This window comes from Gopherus evgoodei, chromosome 5 (assembly GCF_007399415.2).
Source record: "Gopherus evgoodei ecotype Sinaloan lineage chromosome 5, rGopEvg1_v1.p, whole genome shotgun sequence".
NCBI lineage: Eukaryota > Metazoa > Chordata > Testudines > Testudinidae > Gopherus > Gopherus evgoodei.
In genome coordinates this window covers 52,397,798-52,416,500 of record NC_044326.1, presented here as the reverse complement: position 1 = coordinate 52,416,500, position 18,703 = coordinate 52,397,798, and the positions used below count along the sequence as shown (strand labels likewise).

General features: G+C 40.0%; 2 protein-coding genes across 23 annotated transcripts in view; one reads left to right on the top strand and one right to left on the bottom strand.

Moving 5' to 3' along the window:
- LNX1 (ligand of numb-protein X 1) overlaps positions 1-15,833 on the top strand; it is an 87,567-nt gene extending 71,734 nt beyond the window's left edge. For 4 of the 5 annotated variants that reach the window (XM_030563989.1, XM_030563986.1, XM_030563991.1 and 1 more), the window contains 4 exons: positions 1,391-1,568; positions 5,783-6,011; positions 14,138-14,296; positions 15,108-15,833. In XM_030563989.1, the coding sequence (XP_030419849.1) occupies positions 1,391-1,568; positions 5,783-6,011; positions 14,138-14,296; positions 15,108-15,243 (702 nt within the window). In that variant the 3' untranslated portion in view covers positions 15,244-15,833. Of the gene's footprint in view, positions 1-1,390; positions 1,569-5,782; positions 6,012-14,137 lie in introns of all 5 variants that reach the window. The other variant, XM_030563988.1, reaches the window with a different exon arrangement.
- Positions 15,834-16,794: 961 nt separating this feature from the next.
- The window catches only part of FIP1L1 (factor interacting with PAPOLA and CPSF1), a 100,075-nt gene continuing 98,166 nt past the window's right edge, over positions 16,795-18,703 (bottom strand). For all 18 annotated transcript variants that reach the window (XM_030564007.1, XM_030563994.1, XM_030563993.1 and 15 more), the window contains one exon: positions 16,795-17,118. In XM_030564007.1, the coding sequence (XP_030419867.1) occupies positions 16,961-17,118 (158 nt within the window). In that variant the 3' untranslated portion in view covers positions 16,795-16,960. The remainder of the gene's footprint in view (positions 17,119-18,703) is intronic.

The following is an 18,703-nucleotide window of genomic DNA, read 5'->3' as shown; positions in this document are numbered from 1 at the left end:
ATGCCATTGAGTCAGAACTTGAAATAGGATTTCGTAGTCGAATCTCAGATTTCAGGGATGGGATTATTACAGCCATGAATGAGACTGATCCATCTTTTTGCGTATCACAGATGTGATGTCACATTCATGAATGATGAGATCTTTTGTACCATGTCATAGAGTAGCTAGCCCTGCAGCACATGTATTATATTTCTATACTGAAACTCGAAAGTAGTGTGCCAGTTCTGCTCTAGAGGCTGAAATAGTCAGAGAGTAATTGTAGGAACATAGCATATGAATTATTGAGGGTAGTTAAAGTTATTCAGTGAGGTTTAAATCTGGATTTTTTGGAGAAAAATCCATGTCCATTATATAAATTATTTGGTAGAGATTGGGGTGCTTTGAAACGCTCACACATTCAGGTCACATGCTGAGGAGGGAACTCTGTTTGAATACTAGAAAGGCTTTCCCTGCCAGTATTACATTTTAGAACCTATGTTACCTTATGATCCTTCAATATCTGACGATGTGTGTTGATTTGTCTGACCCTTATTCACAAAGTATAAACAAACTGAGCACCCTTGCCTAACAAAGTGGTTAGCTTTTCCTATTGGGAGAAAAAAGATGAATCGCCTCATAGTTTGGATATGGCCATCACACAGAAGCAACCTTTTAAAAATCAGCAATAAATGAATCACAGCAGAACCCCTTGACACTTATTCTATAAAAGTACTTAGTAGTTCTCCCTAGTTAAATACACAGCCTTCTATGCAGTTTCTCCCGGAGAGTTTCATCAAGCCATAGAAATTAGAGATTGAAAAGAACTAAGATGTCATGTAGTCCATCCCCTATAGGTTTGTTCCTTATAGTACACATATTGTTTCTTCTTTGTTAAAAATGTATGACAAAGTTTTCAAATTTGGATGCCTAAAGTTAAGCACCTGAATCTAAATTGAGGCACCTAAATAAGTGGTCTGATTTTCAGAGGTGCTGAACACCCAACATTTTTACTAGTGTATAATCTCTGGTTGCTTTCTAAGTGAAAACTCAGGCCACTTTATTTGTGTGTCCAGGCACCCTGATTCTTCTCCCATTAAGGTAAATGACACAACCACCGACTTTAATGGGAACAGTATTGGATCCCAAATACAGATTTAGTGACCGACTTTACTCATCCAAGTTTGGATTGCTTTGGTCATAGCTGTGACCCTGTGGAATCCTAAGCAGTAGGATAGTCATATTTACTGTCCACACAAGTTTTGTGAGCTCAGGAGTTGTAAAATGCTTTGAGATCCTCTGAGTAGTCATCATACAGCTGCATATTAATTCCAGTTTGATTACTCCAAGTAATGAAGCTATCGGAAGGCTATATGTGAACACTTCATTTATCCTTGTTGTTTGGCCTCCACAGAATACCCTTCATGCTGTCACCTGTCATGAGAAGGTGGTGTCTGTCCGGAAAGATAACACAGAGTCACTGGGAATGACTGTGGCAGGTGGAGCATCTCACAGGGAATGGGATTTGCCCATCTACGTGATAAGCATTGAACCTGGAGGAGTCATCAGCAGAGATGGCAGTATGAAAACAGGTAAAGCTAATGGGGTTTAGAGGCCTGCTTGAATGGAAAGCTCCCTTTTGATGGAAACGAAAGATCACAAAGAAGGGGTGCCACACTCTGTATGTTTCTATAAACACTTAAACATCTCTCAGAGATGAGAGAGAAACTAGCCTGAAAGAGTTTTTAAAAGGAGGCAAACTCCTTAGCTGAGATTGTGCCTCTGAGACCTATGGCTGGACGGACCCTCCTCCTGTGGAGCCTTTGGTTCTCCTAGCTACCTCTGCAGTGCTGTCCCTCACTCTCCTCTCAGAGCCTATGGTCACTCTCTATGTGGTCCTGTGTGTGCACTGAGACAGAAGAAGTGTCAGGGTGCGGGAGAGGGGTAATGTGATGTATGTCGTCCCACCAACCCCAAATACCTGTTGAAGTTTTAAAAAAAAAGAAAATTACAGCCTGAGGGTGTATAGAATAGCCTTCTTCCCCAGAGTCTTTTCCGTGGGGGGGGGCAGAATCTCTCCCCCATCAGATGATGTGGTGGGACCTTAGCAAAGGGATCTTTGCAGAGATTTTCTTTTCAGTATCAATTCCTATGGGTTTTAGCATGAGGAGAGGGTGAACGGGCCTATATTATCTATTACACACACACAAAATTAAAAGAACGTTAAGGCTGTAAAGTCAAGCATGCAAAGTTAGGACACAATTCAGGTTGCTCATGCACACTTTATTTGGCCCCCTTGTTTGCATATGTGTTATAATATAGTCTTCAGTTACATGGTCACATACTATTTTTCCATAGGACCCCTGCCTCATTCAGTGCACAGGATGAACAGTGCTCACTTAATAGGCAGCTTTTCAATATTTTGTTTTATCCTCATTTTTCAATTTGTGGCCCTAAGCCTTACTTACTGCACACTATTCAAACCCTGCTCTGAAGGCAACAAAGGGTCCTGTGGCACCTTATAGAGTAACAGACATATTGGAGCATGAGCTTTCGTGGGTGCATACCCACTTCCTCAGATGCATCTGTTAGTCTATAAGGTGTCACGGGACTCTTGTCGCTTTTTACAGATCCAGACTAACATGGCTACCCCTCTGATACTTCTCTGAAGGCAGAATTATTCATTTCCACAGTGGTGCTCTTCGCAATAGTATTAATGTCAAAATTGTCCACTAATATTAAGTGCCCTGTTAGAGATGCCTAGGACCTGATATTTTCAGGTTATGTAGCATTATATAGCATATCCTATGTTCAAAGCACAGCTCCCGTTGATTAGTTGCAGCTGTGAGTGCTCAGCTCTTCTGCAAATCAGACTCCAGGGAACCAAGTTGGATACCCAGAAAATGAGGAACACATCATTAATGACCACCACTGAAGTTTGGTTTAAGTGACATGATGTGCCTGAGATGACACTGGAACTCTGTGGGAGAGTAAGAGAGAGAATCCGGTTCTCCAGGGCAGCATTTAAGTACTCAAAGCATGAACCCAAGACTTTCTGTCCCTGCAATACTCAGCCCTGCCTCATTTACTACACACCTTCCATTTTCTGCAACAAGTGAGGCAAGAATTTACACATAACAGCCTCCTTCACTGTACAACACTGATTTATTCCCAGAGCACCAGCCATTCTAGGCACTGAATGAGCCCGGGGTACTGTGGAAAAAAAGAGTATGTGATCCTGTAATTAAAGACTGCATCATAATACATACATGCAAGGGAGCCAAATTAAGGCCACATGGGTAACCTTAATTCTAGCATTTCCCAACTTTTGAGTGCTTGACTTTGCAACCTTAACTTCATTTTAATAGCATTTTTGTATGTAATTTTAGATTAAAAAAAAAAGAGCAAACTGGAAAAAAACAGAATTTCCATAATGTAGACCCATATCATCAGCAGGGTTAGAACATTGGCTCTTGAGCTAACTGAGTAGGTAATAGCAGGTGTAAGTTTTCATCCTCTATGTGGGCCAACCACTAAAGGGAGATGAGATGCATTTTGCCAGTGGATCTGATGGCAGAGAACTGTTGAGACTATGGGTACTATTCCAGGTTCTGAGGGGAATGTGTGGTAGTGATTACAGACCCCTCCAGCCTGTCCTTGTCCCAGTCCCAGACTCCACCCTGCTTCGGCCCCTCATTCTAGTACCCTCTGCCTCCTCCAAACAGCTCCAAATCCTGCTCCCCTTAACCCCTCTTCATTTCAATCTGGCTGCTTCCTCTTTTTATTCGTTGCTGCCTGTGTGCCAACAGGAGGAACACTGAGAGCCCTGCTCTGTTCCTGGCAACAAAGTCACGCTCAGCCCCTGAAGCCCTGGGCTAGAGGATACACCATATGGACAGAATTTTAGGTATTCTCGTTCCAATGCATGGAGCTACTAGAGCTTCTCCACAAAATGGATGTAAGAATTTTATACATATTTTGTGCATTAAAACATTGTCTGTTCCCCTAGCTTCATTCTGAGACATGGCTGAATCATCTTGGCTTAAATTTTGCAAAAATATTCAGCCTGAGGCAGAAAATTTCAGCCCCAACGCTTAAAGTTTGGCAAAGTTATAAACAGCTGTAAACACGATAATGGAAAATGTTGCACAACCTTAACTATAGGCATCAGTATTTGTGTCACCTACAATTAAATGCTGATCAGATGCTTAGCGCTCCCCAGCCAGCCCATCTGCACTGCCCCGGGCTCCAGTGGTGATTTAAAGGGCAGTGCCAGGAGCCCCAGGCCCAGTGCCGCGTCCTGGGGCAGCTGCCCCTTCCTCCCCCCCTCCACCTCCCCCTCCCTCAGCAGCTCTGCCAGTAAAGGGCCGTTTAGAGTAGCCCTGTTGTGATAATTGAGCCTACACATTTATCGTAATTTACCCTCAACAGTAAAAAGTGAGTGTAAGTTCATAAGATATTGCAACAACCTGTAACAACAAATGTTGATAGGAAAAGGTGCAAAAGCAAATCTGAATTTTTCCAAACAAAAAGGGCTGCTGATACAACTCAAGGATTGGGCTAAGATCATGCTTGGGTTCATACTTCTCTCGTTTACCAGAAATCAGTGAACCAAAAATTGGTGTGTCAGAAACTAGGCCTAACTGGTAGATAAAATAGCAATGAGATGGGCTATTCTGCCCATCACTGCCTTTTGGAGTCCTTAGGGAAACTTTTTTGAGGGGTATGGGGGGCTACTGGAGTGAGCTTCACCATCATGACTGCAACCCCCACCATCTCCTGGGATGCCAAACCTCCTCCATCCTGATCCTGAGCAGACAGGGCCAAAGGAAATCCAGCCTCCACCTAAGATATGAAACTTCCTTTCCTCCCCCGTGCCTGTGTCCTCTTCTTTCCCTACCTTATTTTTCTTCTCTTTCCTCTCTCTCTCCTTTTTCCTTATGTCTGATAAGAGTTGGGCTTAGCCAGCCAAGACTGTATATTTTGCAACAGTACTATAAGCCTGTGACCAGAAAGACAGCGAAAGCAATGTTCTACACAGCCTGATGCTGACATGAGTTTGCCAGGTCTCAAAAGTGGCTGATAAGACCATGTGCTATGCCTGTGTGTTTCTGCAGTGAGGTTGCAAGTGAAATCAATATCAGAGACAGAAGCTGCATTTTCTGTCTTCACTGTTCTTTTCTCTTCTCTCTTGTGTGTTTGTCTTCTAGGAAATGGGATCAGACTTTTAGTTCCAGCCAATCTCAACTAAATTCTTCTCTCTTCCCCATCTTTTATCCCATCTAAAAGATTGTCAAACAAGGGGGTTTTCCATCTAAAAACTTTGCCAGCTAAAGGGATATTGTTAAAATGAAAACCTTAATACTTCACATTAACACGGTTTCCTTCTTTTATCTTTAAGAAAAAGTTAAAAGGATTTGTAATGGTGTTTGCCATGGTACAAAGTGTGTATGCCAAACCTTGTTTAATGCCGTGCAGTGGGCGGCCCTTAGACTGCTCTCTCTTACCTCAGGGCCCTTGGCTGCCCTCTGATCCAAGGTAGAGGAGAGGTGTGACCAAAAACACTACCTTTGCCCATTCTGGCTGTGATGATGCATGTTTGAGTTCAGCCCCTCATTTCACTCTCATGGTCTATTTTATGCCTCACGTTTATTTCATATGAAAATATTAACAACCACTTTTGACAGGCAACAAGTTCCCAGCCCTGGCCTATTCCTGAAATGTGTTTTTGTTTAAAAAGAAAAATTAATTAAAGCCTTAAAACCATTTTCTCCTTTTTATAATGGTTGTATTTATCGTCCTCCAGGTGACATTTTGCTGAATGTGAATGGAATTGACCTGACTGGTGTCAGCCGTAGTGAGGCAGTAGCCCTATTGAAAAACACCACCTCATCTGTAGTGCTCAAAGCCTTGGAAATGAAAGAATGTGAGGCCCTGGAGGACATGAGCCATGTATCACTCCCTGACACTACTCAGAACACATCTGATAACAGTGAATGGTCACCTTCCTGGGTTATGTGGCTTGAGCTGCCACGGTAAGTCCAAAAATTACATCCTTGTGTTGAAGGGGAATGGGAGGAAAGATTTATGTTTCTTGGATGGCTCTTGCTTTTTGGCCTGATTCATTACACTGCCATCTTAATTAAATCCAGGCTCTGTCAAAAACCTTTATTTTAAATACCTCCCTTTAGTAATTGTTTATACATATATGGAAAATAGACACATAGGGCTGCTTTTAAGGGAGGAAAGAGAGATCCTGAAAATGAGTTAGAGAAGGGAAAAGTCTGAGTGGATATAGGAGCTCCTAGAACTAGATCTGGGATCTGAGCCCTCTGGACCACCCTGCAAAGTCCAAAACTACCCCTGCAGCACTCAAGCTTCACAGATCCTGTGTTAGTTAAATACAGCTGAACTGTTTGACTTTGCCCAGATGTTAAAAAGTGCACACAGTTGGTGCATTTCTCAGAATCGCCTCCCCTGACTCCACCACCTGCCTGCGAAAAGTTCATTTGTAAGATACAGGAAGCAGCTGTTTTGTAGTTTTTAGTAAAAATAATCCACATCGTGTGTCGTTTAATTGTCTTACATACACAGGGCATTTTAACATCTTCAGCATGCATAAATCTGCATCTTGCAATGTTGTTTGAACCTGAGCTTTTAATGAAGACTTGCCCTGCATCACGGATTACACTCAGTTAATGCTGAAATTCCAATTCTTAAATGGAACAAAACTCTCATTGATTTCTAGGACTGCAGAATTGATGCAACAGTTTTATATATGCTTTACCTATTAACCTGAACCCAATGGCTGCTCAGAATATCCCTTTTTCTGTTAAAAGGGCAAGATCAGGTGGCTCTGCTGCATGGAGAACAAGGGTGAAAACAGTTGGGTTACTCAGGTTTTTTGTACATGGCTTCATGGTTTTGCTTTTTTGGGGTATTTATACTCTAGCTAGATTCTGTTCCTTACTATTCCATGTTAGGCCATTTTGCAGGCCCTTCCTCAGCTTGCAGCAAGGCCTGATGGGATGGTACAAGTGAAGCTTCTTTGGGTTTTGTTGTGTCTTACTGCATCAGGCCTGTGGTGAGGTGGTTCTGAACTCTGGCTGAGTGCAAAGACAGAATACCACACTTGGGTGTGAAAAGCAAAATTGTGCCATCTTTAGGGGTCAGGTACATCTCTTCATTCCAGGGGGAGACAGCCTAAGTCAATAGATTTTTCCCTTTTCTACTTTTATGGAGAAACTAGTGTGTTTATCAGCAACTGAGGGTGGATTTTAATTTACCCTTCACCATGGTTCTGATGAACCAGTCAGATACCAGTGTCACCCCTAGAACACACCCTCTGCCTCACTGCATAGCTAACCCTACTGCACCACAGGGATTGAGAAGCTCCCCTCTCTACAACTTACAGTTCTCCCTCCTAAGCCAACAGAAATCTAAATGTTACTCTTAGTGGTTCAATATAAATACAATGCATTGCCTAGTGCCAAGGAAAATACAGCTTAAGTCTACTTCTAGGAAGCTTTCCCTGAGTCAGCTTACTGCACCTGCTGTAACACTGAAGGACTGTGGTCACTCTGTCCTGGGTCCTGCAGTCAAGATAAAGTTACTGTCAGAGATGCAGAGTACCAATCAGCAAAAGCACACAGTTAAAATCAAGCAGTCAGATATCGTTGGCTTTCTGTGCTGGAAGGGAATTTTACCCTTTTGAACAGCATCTGAGTTTATTAGCCGCCTTGCTCCAGAAAATGCACATGTGCAGCCCCCAATCTTTTAACTGAAGGAAAATTGCCCACCATGTCAGCAGGTCTGAAAACAGGAAATTCATTGTAATCATATCCCCAGCTGCAACTCAACTCACAGAAAAGGGCCACAGTGTGGCTGAAGTATAGGGGAATTAGTATGCTGAACTGGTCCACTGGTCTTCTTAAATTTAAATTAAATACGGGGAATAAAGATTATTAGAATTGACAGTAACAGAGGTGTATTTCACCCTTATTAGTGCTGACTTGTTTGCCAGACCCCAAGCAACAGATTTGGACTTATTCACTTAACAAAACATGTTATCAGATACTTCAATCTTATCTAGTGCAAAAACTGGTTACCCTTCTGTTCTCACTGACTCTCTGGCGTCCACACTACACATCTGGAAGTCCTTCAAGCTCTGTCACCAGGACATGTATCATTAATACACATTAACTCATTTCCCCCTGGTCTGAGAATTTAACCTTTCACTAGGCTTCCAGGATGTTGTTGGTAAGAGCCACTCCTCACTAGATTTCAAGGGTATTTTCAACAGCTTTGCTACAAAGCCCAAGCTTGTCTTGGGAAAAGATGATTCAATTTAAATACAATTCTGCTTAGTCAGTGTTAATCTAGATTGCTTAATATGCAAGTGTGGGACAATGGGAGGAAGTCTTGGTGTAACAGTGTGGAATATTTTGATACTATAATTAATGTTCAACAGCAGGAGTCAATGCCCCTAAGAAAGAGGAATGCAAGGAACAAGCAGGCCTAGTCCTGCAGGATCGGAAGCCAGAGAAGGAAGAGCAGGCAGAATAAGGGAGATGGGAAGGGGACACAGAAAGGAGAGAGAATGGTAGTGGGGAAATATAGAGCATGATATGGAGACATGGGGTAAGAGAGAAGGAAGAATCACTGGCCTCAGCAACAACCTGGAGTATCTGTTTTCAGAATCATAGAATATCAGGGTTGGAGAGGACGCAGGAGGTCATCTGGTCCAACCCCCTGCTCAAAGCAGGACCAATCCCTACCTAAATCCCCAGGCTTAGGCAGTTTGCTCAAACTCCCATAGCAAGTCAGCAATAGAAGCCAAATCTGACTTGTCAGGCTCTGGGGCTCTAAGCACCAGAAAGTACTGCCTTTCTACATTCTTTAAATATGTAAGCACTTGCTGAGCTCACAAGAAATGGGCAGAAATTTCATTTCCAAGAATATTTTAAAACTGGTCTTCAGTGAGTCATTTTTAGATGACTTGTTAGTGTATCATACTACAGCGTGAAGAGAGGCAGTAGTTATTTATACACTATGTGCTTCTAACAATTGTCTGAGCTAGGTCCTAGGGATGACATGTGAGCGGCAGGTATGTTTGCTGGTAGTCAGATCTATTGAAGTAAAGACTAATCATCATCCCTACCTAGCACAGTTATTTCTTAACATTTGTTTTTTCTACTCAGCTGGCTTTTGAGGAATACAGGTCATTTATTGTTGAAGGAAATATATACTGGTGAAGGTGATAAAAACCACTATACAGCAGCTAGAGCGAAGTTACACTTTCCCAGTGCTACAGTAAATTTTTCTACCCTTGCTAATTTTGCCCTCTTTCTTTATCCTCACATTCCCCCCCAACACTACTTTTAAAAATACATTATAGATCAACCAACTGTAATTCACAAACATACTGTGACTAGTCATCTTTACTCAGCTGTGAAGTGAAGCAGAGAGATTGAGTCATTCAAGATGTATCACAGGATCAGTGGAAGAACTGGGTATGAAATGTGAAATTCAACAAGCTCTCCCCCATTTTAATGGTCTTGCTGTAAGCAGAACTTTCAAACATACCTCGAAACCCCATTAAGTACACAAGTAAATGTCAGTCCAAACTTTCAGTATAATGTGTAAAACTAAGTTGTTCTGTAACTTTGATCCATTATAACAAGGGGAAAACAGATGAAATTTGATGTGATAGGGAAATCAGAATGACAACCCATGTCAGCAGACAAAACTGAAGTATGAATGTGAAACACTTAAACTTTCAATATTCATTGTTGCAGAGACAAAGATGAAGCAGACAGGAGCAGGGCATTACACATTTTACTATTTGAATCCAAGACTTAAAGAGAACAGAGTTATATTTGTTTTAATCTCTTAATGCATCTGTGAAAGCTTCCTATCAACTGTTGGACTAGTTTTCTGAGTACATAACATAACATTAAGATGGGCAACTATATTTGTAATAGTGTTATAAACAAGGGTCTGACAGCACTGGTAGCTTCTAAACTGCCCTGATACTTTTTGTCACTCACGTGATCAGTGTGTTTGTATGCAGAGAGAACCCTCCTAAACTTAAAAAAATTACCAATCACTAGCTGCTGAAAAGTGGTAATCTGTAAATTAGTATGGTCCCAAGTAGACATCATCCCCTATAGTGCAGCAGCTCCAAGGAAACCATTGTAGTCCACAAATTAAAGTTTTTCCTTATATACCAGGAACCCTCAAGCTGCTCCACAGCAATAAGTACAGATGATACATCATTTCATTTTCTCTGTGGTGCTATTTAACTCAATTTTTATTACTACAAAACTTACAATGACCCCTTTCTTGTTCTCAGACTTTCCATTTGTAACCCCCTCTCTGCCAGCTATGCAGAGTAGGTGGTTTTTTATTCCTTACCTGTTGAAATATCCAAACAACTCCATTACTTATTTCTGTGCAGCTTTCAGGCCCTTAGGTATATCTCCAATTAATCTAATTTAGCTAGATCCTAGAACTGGAAGGGACCTTGAAAGGTCATCAAGTCCAGCCCCCTGCCTTCACTAGCAGGACCAAGTACTGATCTTGCCCCAGATCCCTAAGTGACCCCCTCAAGGACTGAGCTCACAACCCTGGGTTTAGCAGGCCAATGCTCAAACCACTGAGCTATCCCTCCCCCTGTTGGGGAGCTGTTGTTTCAATGTATTACAGCAGTGCACACCATCTATCTATCTGCTAACTTATTGCTTTACTAAAGCAATGAAAAAACATAAGATTTGTGTGAATACAAATTCACCTACTGGTGTATTTAGGTGCTTAACTTTTGGCCCCCAAGTTTGAACATTTTTAGGCTGAACTCCTTGTATTTCTGGCTAGCCAACCAAGAAATTAAAGTGGAAATTAAGAAGTTAGTTCAAAAAATAACAATACAAATGTCTATTTTTCTTTAACTCTGGGCAATTTCTATTGCTCCACTGCCAAGCTATTGCAACAGTAAGTGCAAAGTTTTCTTCACCAGTCTGGCCTGCAGATGTCACATTTTCCACCCTTCACAGCTATCAAAGACCAGATGTGCCCCTTTAGCCATCAATGCCCAAAGCTAGGCATTTAACAACAAGTGTTTCAGGGCCAGTGAACAAGCAGAGCAGTTGAGGGTATTCACCTTTTCTGAGCTAGACACACCATTGCTATCTGGCTAGTTTAGAGAGGCTGCAAAATAGCACTAGTCTCCTAGTAGAGCTCAAGTTGCTGTTCATTTTGGCAGTGTCATCTTCAAGGTTCATGATTATTATGGGACTCCAGTACTCATGTTGTGCCAACTCTAGGATTCTCTCTGATGTTCTCTGGTCCCTGAAAAGCACTTGATCTCTGCTGCTTGTAGTAACACTCATGATATTCTATGCACTTTCAGGCAGGGACAGTCCCTGGCTCACGAAGCTCATTGTTTAAGAATTTCTGATCTTCAGCCAAAGTGTTGACATAAAGGGGTGTGTGAATCATGCATTACCCCAGTCAGTCGATCACCTCCTGTAGGCTGTGGTAAGATATCTACCCACTCTCCCCAGTGAGGGAGCCTGGCCATCATGGTATGCCCAAGGACTCAACAAGGTGTTGAACATAATTGTAGTTGCTAGTAAGATATAGGGGAACCTATGAATAATCACAGAGTACACTATATGCCTAGTAGAGTGGTTTTGGTTTCGGTTTGGTGTTTTTTTGGCGGGGGGGACGGGGACGGGACAAGCAGGTTATTTGTCCCTATTTAGTAAGGAACATTCAGACTATAGCACCTCTTGGAGCTGGCTTCTTCCAAATGATCGATTCTACAATAGTGACAGGCCACTACACTTTTATCTGAACCTGGGAGAAATACTGTTGGCTAATAAGCCCTTGTTTGCATTAATTAGAGCCAAATATTGCCCTACTCTCCTCCAAAATTAACTTGATTTTTAAGACTATTTTAGATGATGGAGTTGTTTCTGTTGCTCTACTTTTTAGAACAGGGATATTTCAAAAGTATTTGTTTCTTGCAAATCTAACTCCTATAAAGAGTGATGCTGGGTGGTGTAAACTAGAAGACTGAATGCTTATACAAGGCAGTTCAGCTAATAACAAAGTTATTCACAGCCATAGAGGAAAGGTTAGAGTAAAGATAGCATTCCAGAGCCAGCCTCTTCTCTCAAGTCTAGGTTGTTAAGAGTAATGGACAACAGAAACCCAAATCACTTTGCCATCTGGAACTTGAATTTGTTATTAATAGGACTCCAACAGTCACAATTAACCATCAATTAGACAGCTTTGCACAAACACAATTGGTTCAGATTAAATGCACACTAGATCAATCACATTGACAGCATGTCATAGCTCTGTTACCTAAATCCAACAGTTAGATTACAAGTATAAGGTAAATTCTACAGTCTAATGGTGATAATTTAACTGAAAGACCTACAGAAGGTACTCAGACACCTTCTTTCCTTGTAATTATACTTGGCCTAGCTGGTTAAGCACACAAAAACAAACTCCCTTTTTTAAAAAAAATGGACAGAAGTATTTACTGTAATATTGCCCTTATTCAAACAGTCAAGAAACTTCCTCCTTAAGGCAATAAGTAATGTCCAGAAACAGCAAGGCTGTTACCCATTCTGCATATTAGGCTGAATTAATATTAATGATGACTAAATCCTGGCAACACTTGGTCGTGACCTTGTTACCAAATCCTGTGAGCTTAGGGCAGTTGGTTTTTTTTTCTCTCCATTTTCTTTAAAGTGATTCTGCATGCTCAAAACCCCACAGATGGGAAAGTAATAGAGCCCGCCTTCTGGGGAATAACCAAGAGTCACCTGCTTTTTCCATTAGCAGCCAGTGATCTGTTGTGCAAACACTATACCTAACATCCTGGCAGCAGGTGAATATTTGTAGATCCTAGGGGACTAATCTAGTAATACTGTAAAATCCTGCTGTGAAACTTAGCAAACGTATTATTTTACAAGAAAAATATGACCAACTTTTAAAAAAAGATATACTTTATCTTTAAAGGTACAATTTTGATTTTTTCAGCAGAAGGGTCGGCTCTCTGTAAGAATTTTAAAATGTCTTTCAATACAGAGTAAATTCAGCTATAATGGATTGGCTTAGAATATGTGCAGAAAGTTAACTAGTCTGTTATAACACCAAATGTATTTCAGCTTCTTCTGCCAGCCTTATGCTAGATGGCAAAGGCTTATCAGTATCCCGGGCAAAATTTTGTATTTACTATAATGAAGATGGCAACAGTCTTTTCTAGTTTTCAGCAAATATCTGATTGGTACACGGACATTTTTTGGAAGGTTAGTTTTATAATAAACACTAAAATTACTAACAAACAGGCATTTAAACTAATGCAAGATTAAGATTGATTACTACATACCACAAAATACAAGCTTAATTAACCTAACACTTCCCCCCTTTTTTCCTTCCAGCCAGCATCAGTTATGTAGAGTTGGGCAATACATTATGTTATCAGGTAACATAACCAATGGATTATAACAAAGCCAAAGCAAAAGACAGAGAGAGGGTTTTTAAATCATTCATTCTTTCTTTCTTATTAAAAAAAACCACTGAATTAATCTTGTACCTGTAACAGGCCACCTTCTCAATAACAGCATAATTACTCCAGAACACTTCACGACTAGGGCTATGAAAGTATAATATTCTCTGCACAATTCTCACTCTTTGCTAGGTAACAGAAAAGCTATAGTCCCTTCTCTGAGGTGATATTTTTCCTTGTGTGATAGCTTTGATTTTAGTGGTTTGGGTTTTTTTTTTAATGGATATCTGAATTACTTAGCCTTGTATTACACCAGAATTCATATCCATCCTTATCCTGAGAGTTTTAGGTTTTTTGTTTTGTTTTGTTTTGTTTTTAAATGGTGTCTTAAAAGCATGACACTTATTACTGATGGAATAGCTAGCAGGTAACAAGGCACTTGAGATCTGCAGACAGCATCAGTGTTGTTTTTAAGTTATGATTTAAATGAAGTCCAATCTCAGTAGAAATATTTTCTTCAATGGAAATTTGGTGCTTTTTAGCAGGCCCCAAATATGCTACCAGTACCTAGAAAGGCAGATGCATCAACAAATAAACTTAACTTAATCCTGAGACATTAATTAGACTGATTTGTTTCAGGTATTTGTACAGCTGCAAAGAAATTGCATTACGAAGAAATACAGCAGGAAGTCTTGGCTTCAGCATCGTAGGCGGTTATGAAGAACACAGTGGGAACAAACCATTCTTTATCAAATCCATCGTTGGAGGCACACCAGCATACAATGATGGAAGAATTAGGTAAACTAATGAAACTAATATTTCACCCAGGGAACTCAAAAGGACTTAATATTCTATGAATATTATAAAGTCTTAAAATAAGGAGACTGTGGTCCAGAGAGACCAAGTGACTTGCTGAAGGTAAAAAGAGGGCTCAAATTCATACCAGTCCAATGAAAACTTCCACTGAAACCAGTTGAGTATAAAATTGGGCCCTTTTTGACAGAGCTGGGTATAGAACCCAAAACAGAATCCTATGCTTTAACAACTTGCTTTCCTGGCAAAATATTATCAAGTGTATAACTATCAACATCTACATACACTACTTCACAGATGTCTTTTATTATATGTTATTTACACAGTAACAGTTCTCTTAATTATACATACGCTTCTACATTGACAACTAAAAATATAATTTAAATCTAATACTAGGTGTGAGAAATAAAATATAAGTGACCTGTAAATTATTACAGTGTTTTACTGTCCAATAACCAGTTAATTTTACCTGGCACACAGAGATCTGAAAGAAGAGCTCTTCTTTCAGATTTTCCTCCATATATATCTGATTTGTAAAGGAATGCCAGGGAAGAATAAATACATGATAGAGTAAGAACACAAGGATTTTTTCAACAGCTTACCTTCAGAAGCCTCAACTTTTTCACCCCCCCTCTTTTGCCTGCTTAGTAGTTGCCATCCCTCTGGCAAAGTGGTGACACAATGTTATAGAGCCAGCCAAAGCAGCTCAATTGGCAAGAAAGTTGTCTGAGATCTGGATCTCTTCTTAGTTTTAAGTGTTTTAACTAAAATCTTATCTACTTTTTTAATTTTCCAGATGCGGTGATATCCTCCTCGCTGTCAATGGCAGGAATACATCAGGAATGATGCATGCCTGTTTGGCAAGGATGCTCAAAGAACTGAAAGGAAAAATTACTCTCACTCTTATGTCCTGGCCTGGCACTTTTTTATAAAACAAGTATTCATGGAAAAATGACAAATCATTTGACACAGAAAACGAGCTATTTACTATGGACATCAGTTTTCCTACAGTTTTTTGGTCAACTGTATATTTGTAAATAATAAAAAAAAAAGTTTGTGAAATGTAACTTTGCATGTCAAAATGATCTTGAGAAAACATGGCACCTGTCAGAGTAACATGCACTTTAGAAAAAAGCAAAGCTGCTGAAATTCTAGATCAGGGTACAATTCTCATGTGGTTAAGTTTGTATTTTTATATTTGATTCATTATAATAAAGTCCATTAAAAAGCAGCAGCAGCAATTCTGTTCACTACCGTTTTCAAGTTATAAAAAAGTTATGGATATGTAACTTGGAAAAATACTTGGCAGGCTCTTGAAATGATAAACTTGAAATGTTTTTGTAATGCTTAAATCAGTTGACTGTTTCTACCCAACATGTAAAAAGCACTTTGCTCAAATAATGTTCCTTTTCATGGTCAGTATGATGCTGATATTTTCAAGACTTTCAAATATTTTGTCTGTTAGGATGTAATACTGTGAATGAGATTTTATTTCTTATTAAAAATAAATGTAACTATTGTACAGACATGTTCTTTTCTTCAAGAAAACCAGAAAGAACTATTCTTCCTCCCAAACTGCAGATAACCCAGCAAGATTAGGACTTCATCCTTAAACGCAATTTTTAAAAAAATTCATGGATAAAATAAATTATTGCAAGATTTACTACTAATTATCCACTTGGATAGTGGCAGTGTAAGTTTTGCTTGACTCAAATATTTTCTGGAGGCAATATCCAAAAGTGAGATGATAGCTTATTTTCTTTGCTACAGATGCCTCTATGGAAATTATCAATATTCTGAAATCAGGTGCTCATTCCCATTAACTTTAAAGAGGGAAAGGAGCAAGCCATTAATTTTTATTGTGATGTGGACAGGTGTCTCTGGAAAATATGCTAAGACCAACTTCATTTTACATAGGTCAGAGCAGCAGAACTGATAACTACTTTTGGTTTCTATTAACTGATTATCTAACCTCCAATTCTATGAGCTACTTAAATCATCCTCCTGCACTCACTCATACATTTGAAAGTTGTGTTAAACCCTTAACGCTTTATATGTAATATAAATAATGGGCATACTCTCCAATCACATGAAAAATAACGTGCATATTTTATGTTTTTGCCGTACCTTCCAGCAAAAGTTTCTCAAATGCCTCTCGCTCTTCTCCTATGGCACACAAAAGGATGACCTGTTTATATAATGAACTCAAAGGGCAAAGATAAACTTCAGAGATCCATTAGCACTGTTACAGATGTATTGGTAGGTATTAGTATGTGGTAACATGAATGCAAACCAAACTCTACTCAGGAGAAGAATACATTTCTACAGCTCCTACTGGCTTAGGCAACAAGAGACTGAGTTCACTATTTTAGGGGTAGGTTTCCTGTACAGTACTGCAACAGCACCACCCTCTAGACCTCAGAAGCCACTGCTGCACTTTTTCTTATAGTATCTTAAAAAATCAATCAGACAAAGTCAATCCATGAATCTTAACTTAACATGAAAAATTCACTCTTTTATTTTCAAAAAACAAATTAACCTTATATTTTGTACTAACAGAACAAGATTAAGAGCAAATTTCTTAATACCCAGAAAAATAAGATTTATAGTAATCTATTTCTGGCACTAATATATGCTAGTAAGCAAATATCACACATGCCTATTCCACTGGAGCAGCTTCAGTGTTTTCCTGTTCAGGGGCAGGTTCACCACTAGCTTCTTTTCCTTCTTTGCTTCTTTTGGATTTTTTGTGTTTGTGCCTCCTGTGGCTGTCCCCTTCTTCACTGTCATGACGCCGCCTGCTGTTACTAAGACAAAGAGAGGAAAATGCTCAGACAGATGCATACTCTGCTATTAAACAGGCCCTCAAACATAATGTATGGGAAATCTGCCTCTTGCTTCCTTATAAGAAACTGACACTTGCAATTTTAATGTCATGTGCAGTATTGGAAAATGTGGACAAAGATGACTAGGAAGTGATCATCAGAACATAAATATGCATCACAGTCAAGCTTCATTTTTAATAAATGGTTTATGTTCATCCACACTTTTTATTAAAACAAGGAATGACAAATCAGAGTCATAGACTTTAAGGACAGAAGGGACCATTATGATAATCTAATCTGACCTCCTGCACAACATAGGCCATAGAATCTCATCTACCCACTCCTGTAATAAACCCCTAACCTATATCTGAGCTATTGAAGTCCTCAAATCGTGGTTTAAAGACTTCAAGGTGCAGAGAATCCTCCAGCACGTGACCCGTGCTTCATACTGCAGAGGAAGGCAAAAAACACCCCGGGCCTCTGCCAATCTTCCCTGGAGTAGAATTCCTTCCTGACCCCAAATATGGTGATCAGCTAAACCCTGAGCATGTGGGCAAGAATCACCAGCCAGACACCCAGGAAAGAATTCTCTGTAGTAACTCAGTTCCCACCCCACCTAACATCCCATCACAGGCCACTGGCCATATTTACCGCTAATAGTCAAAGATCAATTAATTGCCAAAATTAGGCTATCTCCTCAATAAACTTGAAGCCAGATATGTCTTTTGCCCCCACTGCTCCCCTTGGAAGGCTGTTTCAGAACTTCACTCCTCTGATGGTTAGAAACCTTTGTCTAATTTCAAGTCTAAACTTCCTGATGGCCAGTTTATATCCATTTGTTCGTGTGTCCACATTGGTACTGAGCTTAAATAATTCCTCTCCCTCCCTGATATTTATCCCTCTGATATATTTATAGAGGGCAATCATATCTCCCCTCAGCCTTCTTTTACTTAGGCTAAACAAGCCAAGCTCTTTGAGTCTCCTTTCATAAGACAGGTTTTCCATTCCTTGGATCATCTTAGTAGCCCTTTTCTGTACCTGTTCCATTTTGAATTCATCCTTCTAAACATGAGACGCCAAAACTGCACAAGTATTCCAGATGAGGTCTCACCAGTGCCTTGTATAATGGTACTAACACCTCCTTATCTCTACTGGAAATACCTTGCCTGAAGCATTTGCTTTTTTCACGGCTATATCACATTGACGGCTTGTAGTCATCCTGTGATCAACCAATACTCTGAGGTCCTCCTCCTCCTCTGTTACTTCCAACTGATGCATCCCCAGCTTATAACAAAAATTCCTGTTGTTAATCCCTAAATGCATGACTTTGCACTTTTCACTATTAAATTTCATCCTATTACTATTACTCCAGTTTACAAGGTCATCCAGATCTTCCTGTATGATATCCTGCTCATTCTCTGTTTTGGCAATCCCCCATAGATCTGTGTCATCTGCAAACTTTATTAGCACACTCCCACTTTTTGTGCCAAGGTCAGTAATAAAAAGATTAAATAAGATTGGTCCCAAAACCAATATCTGAGGAACTCCACTAGTAACTTCCCTGCAG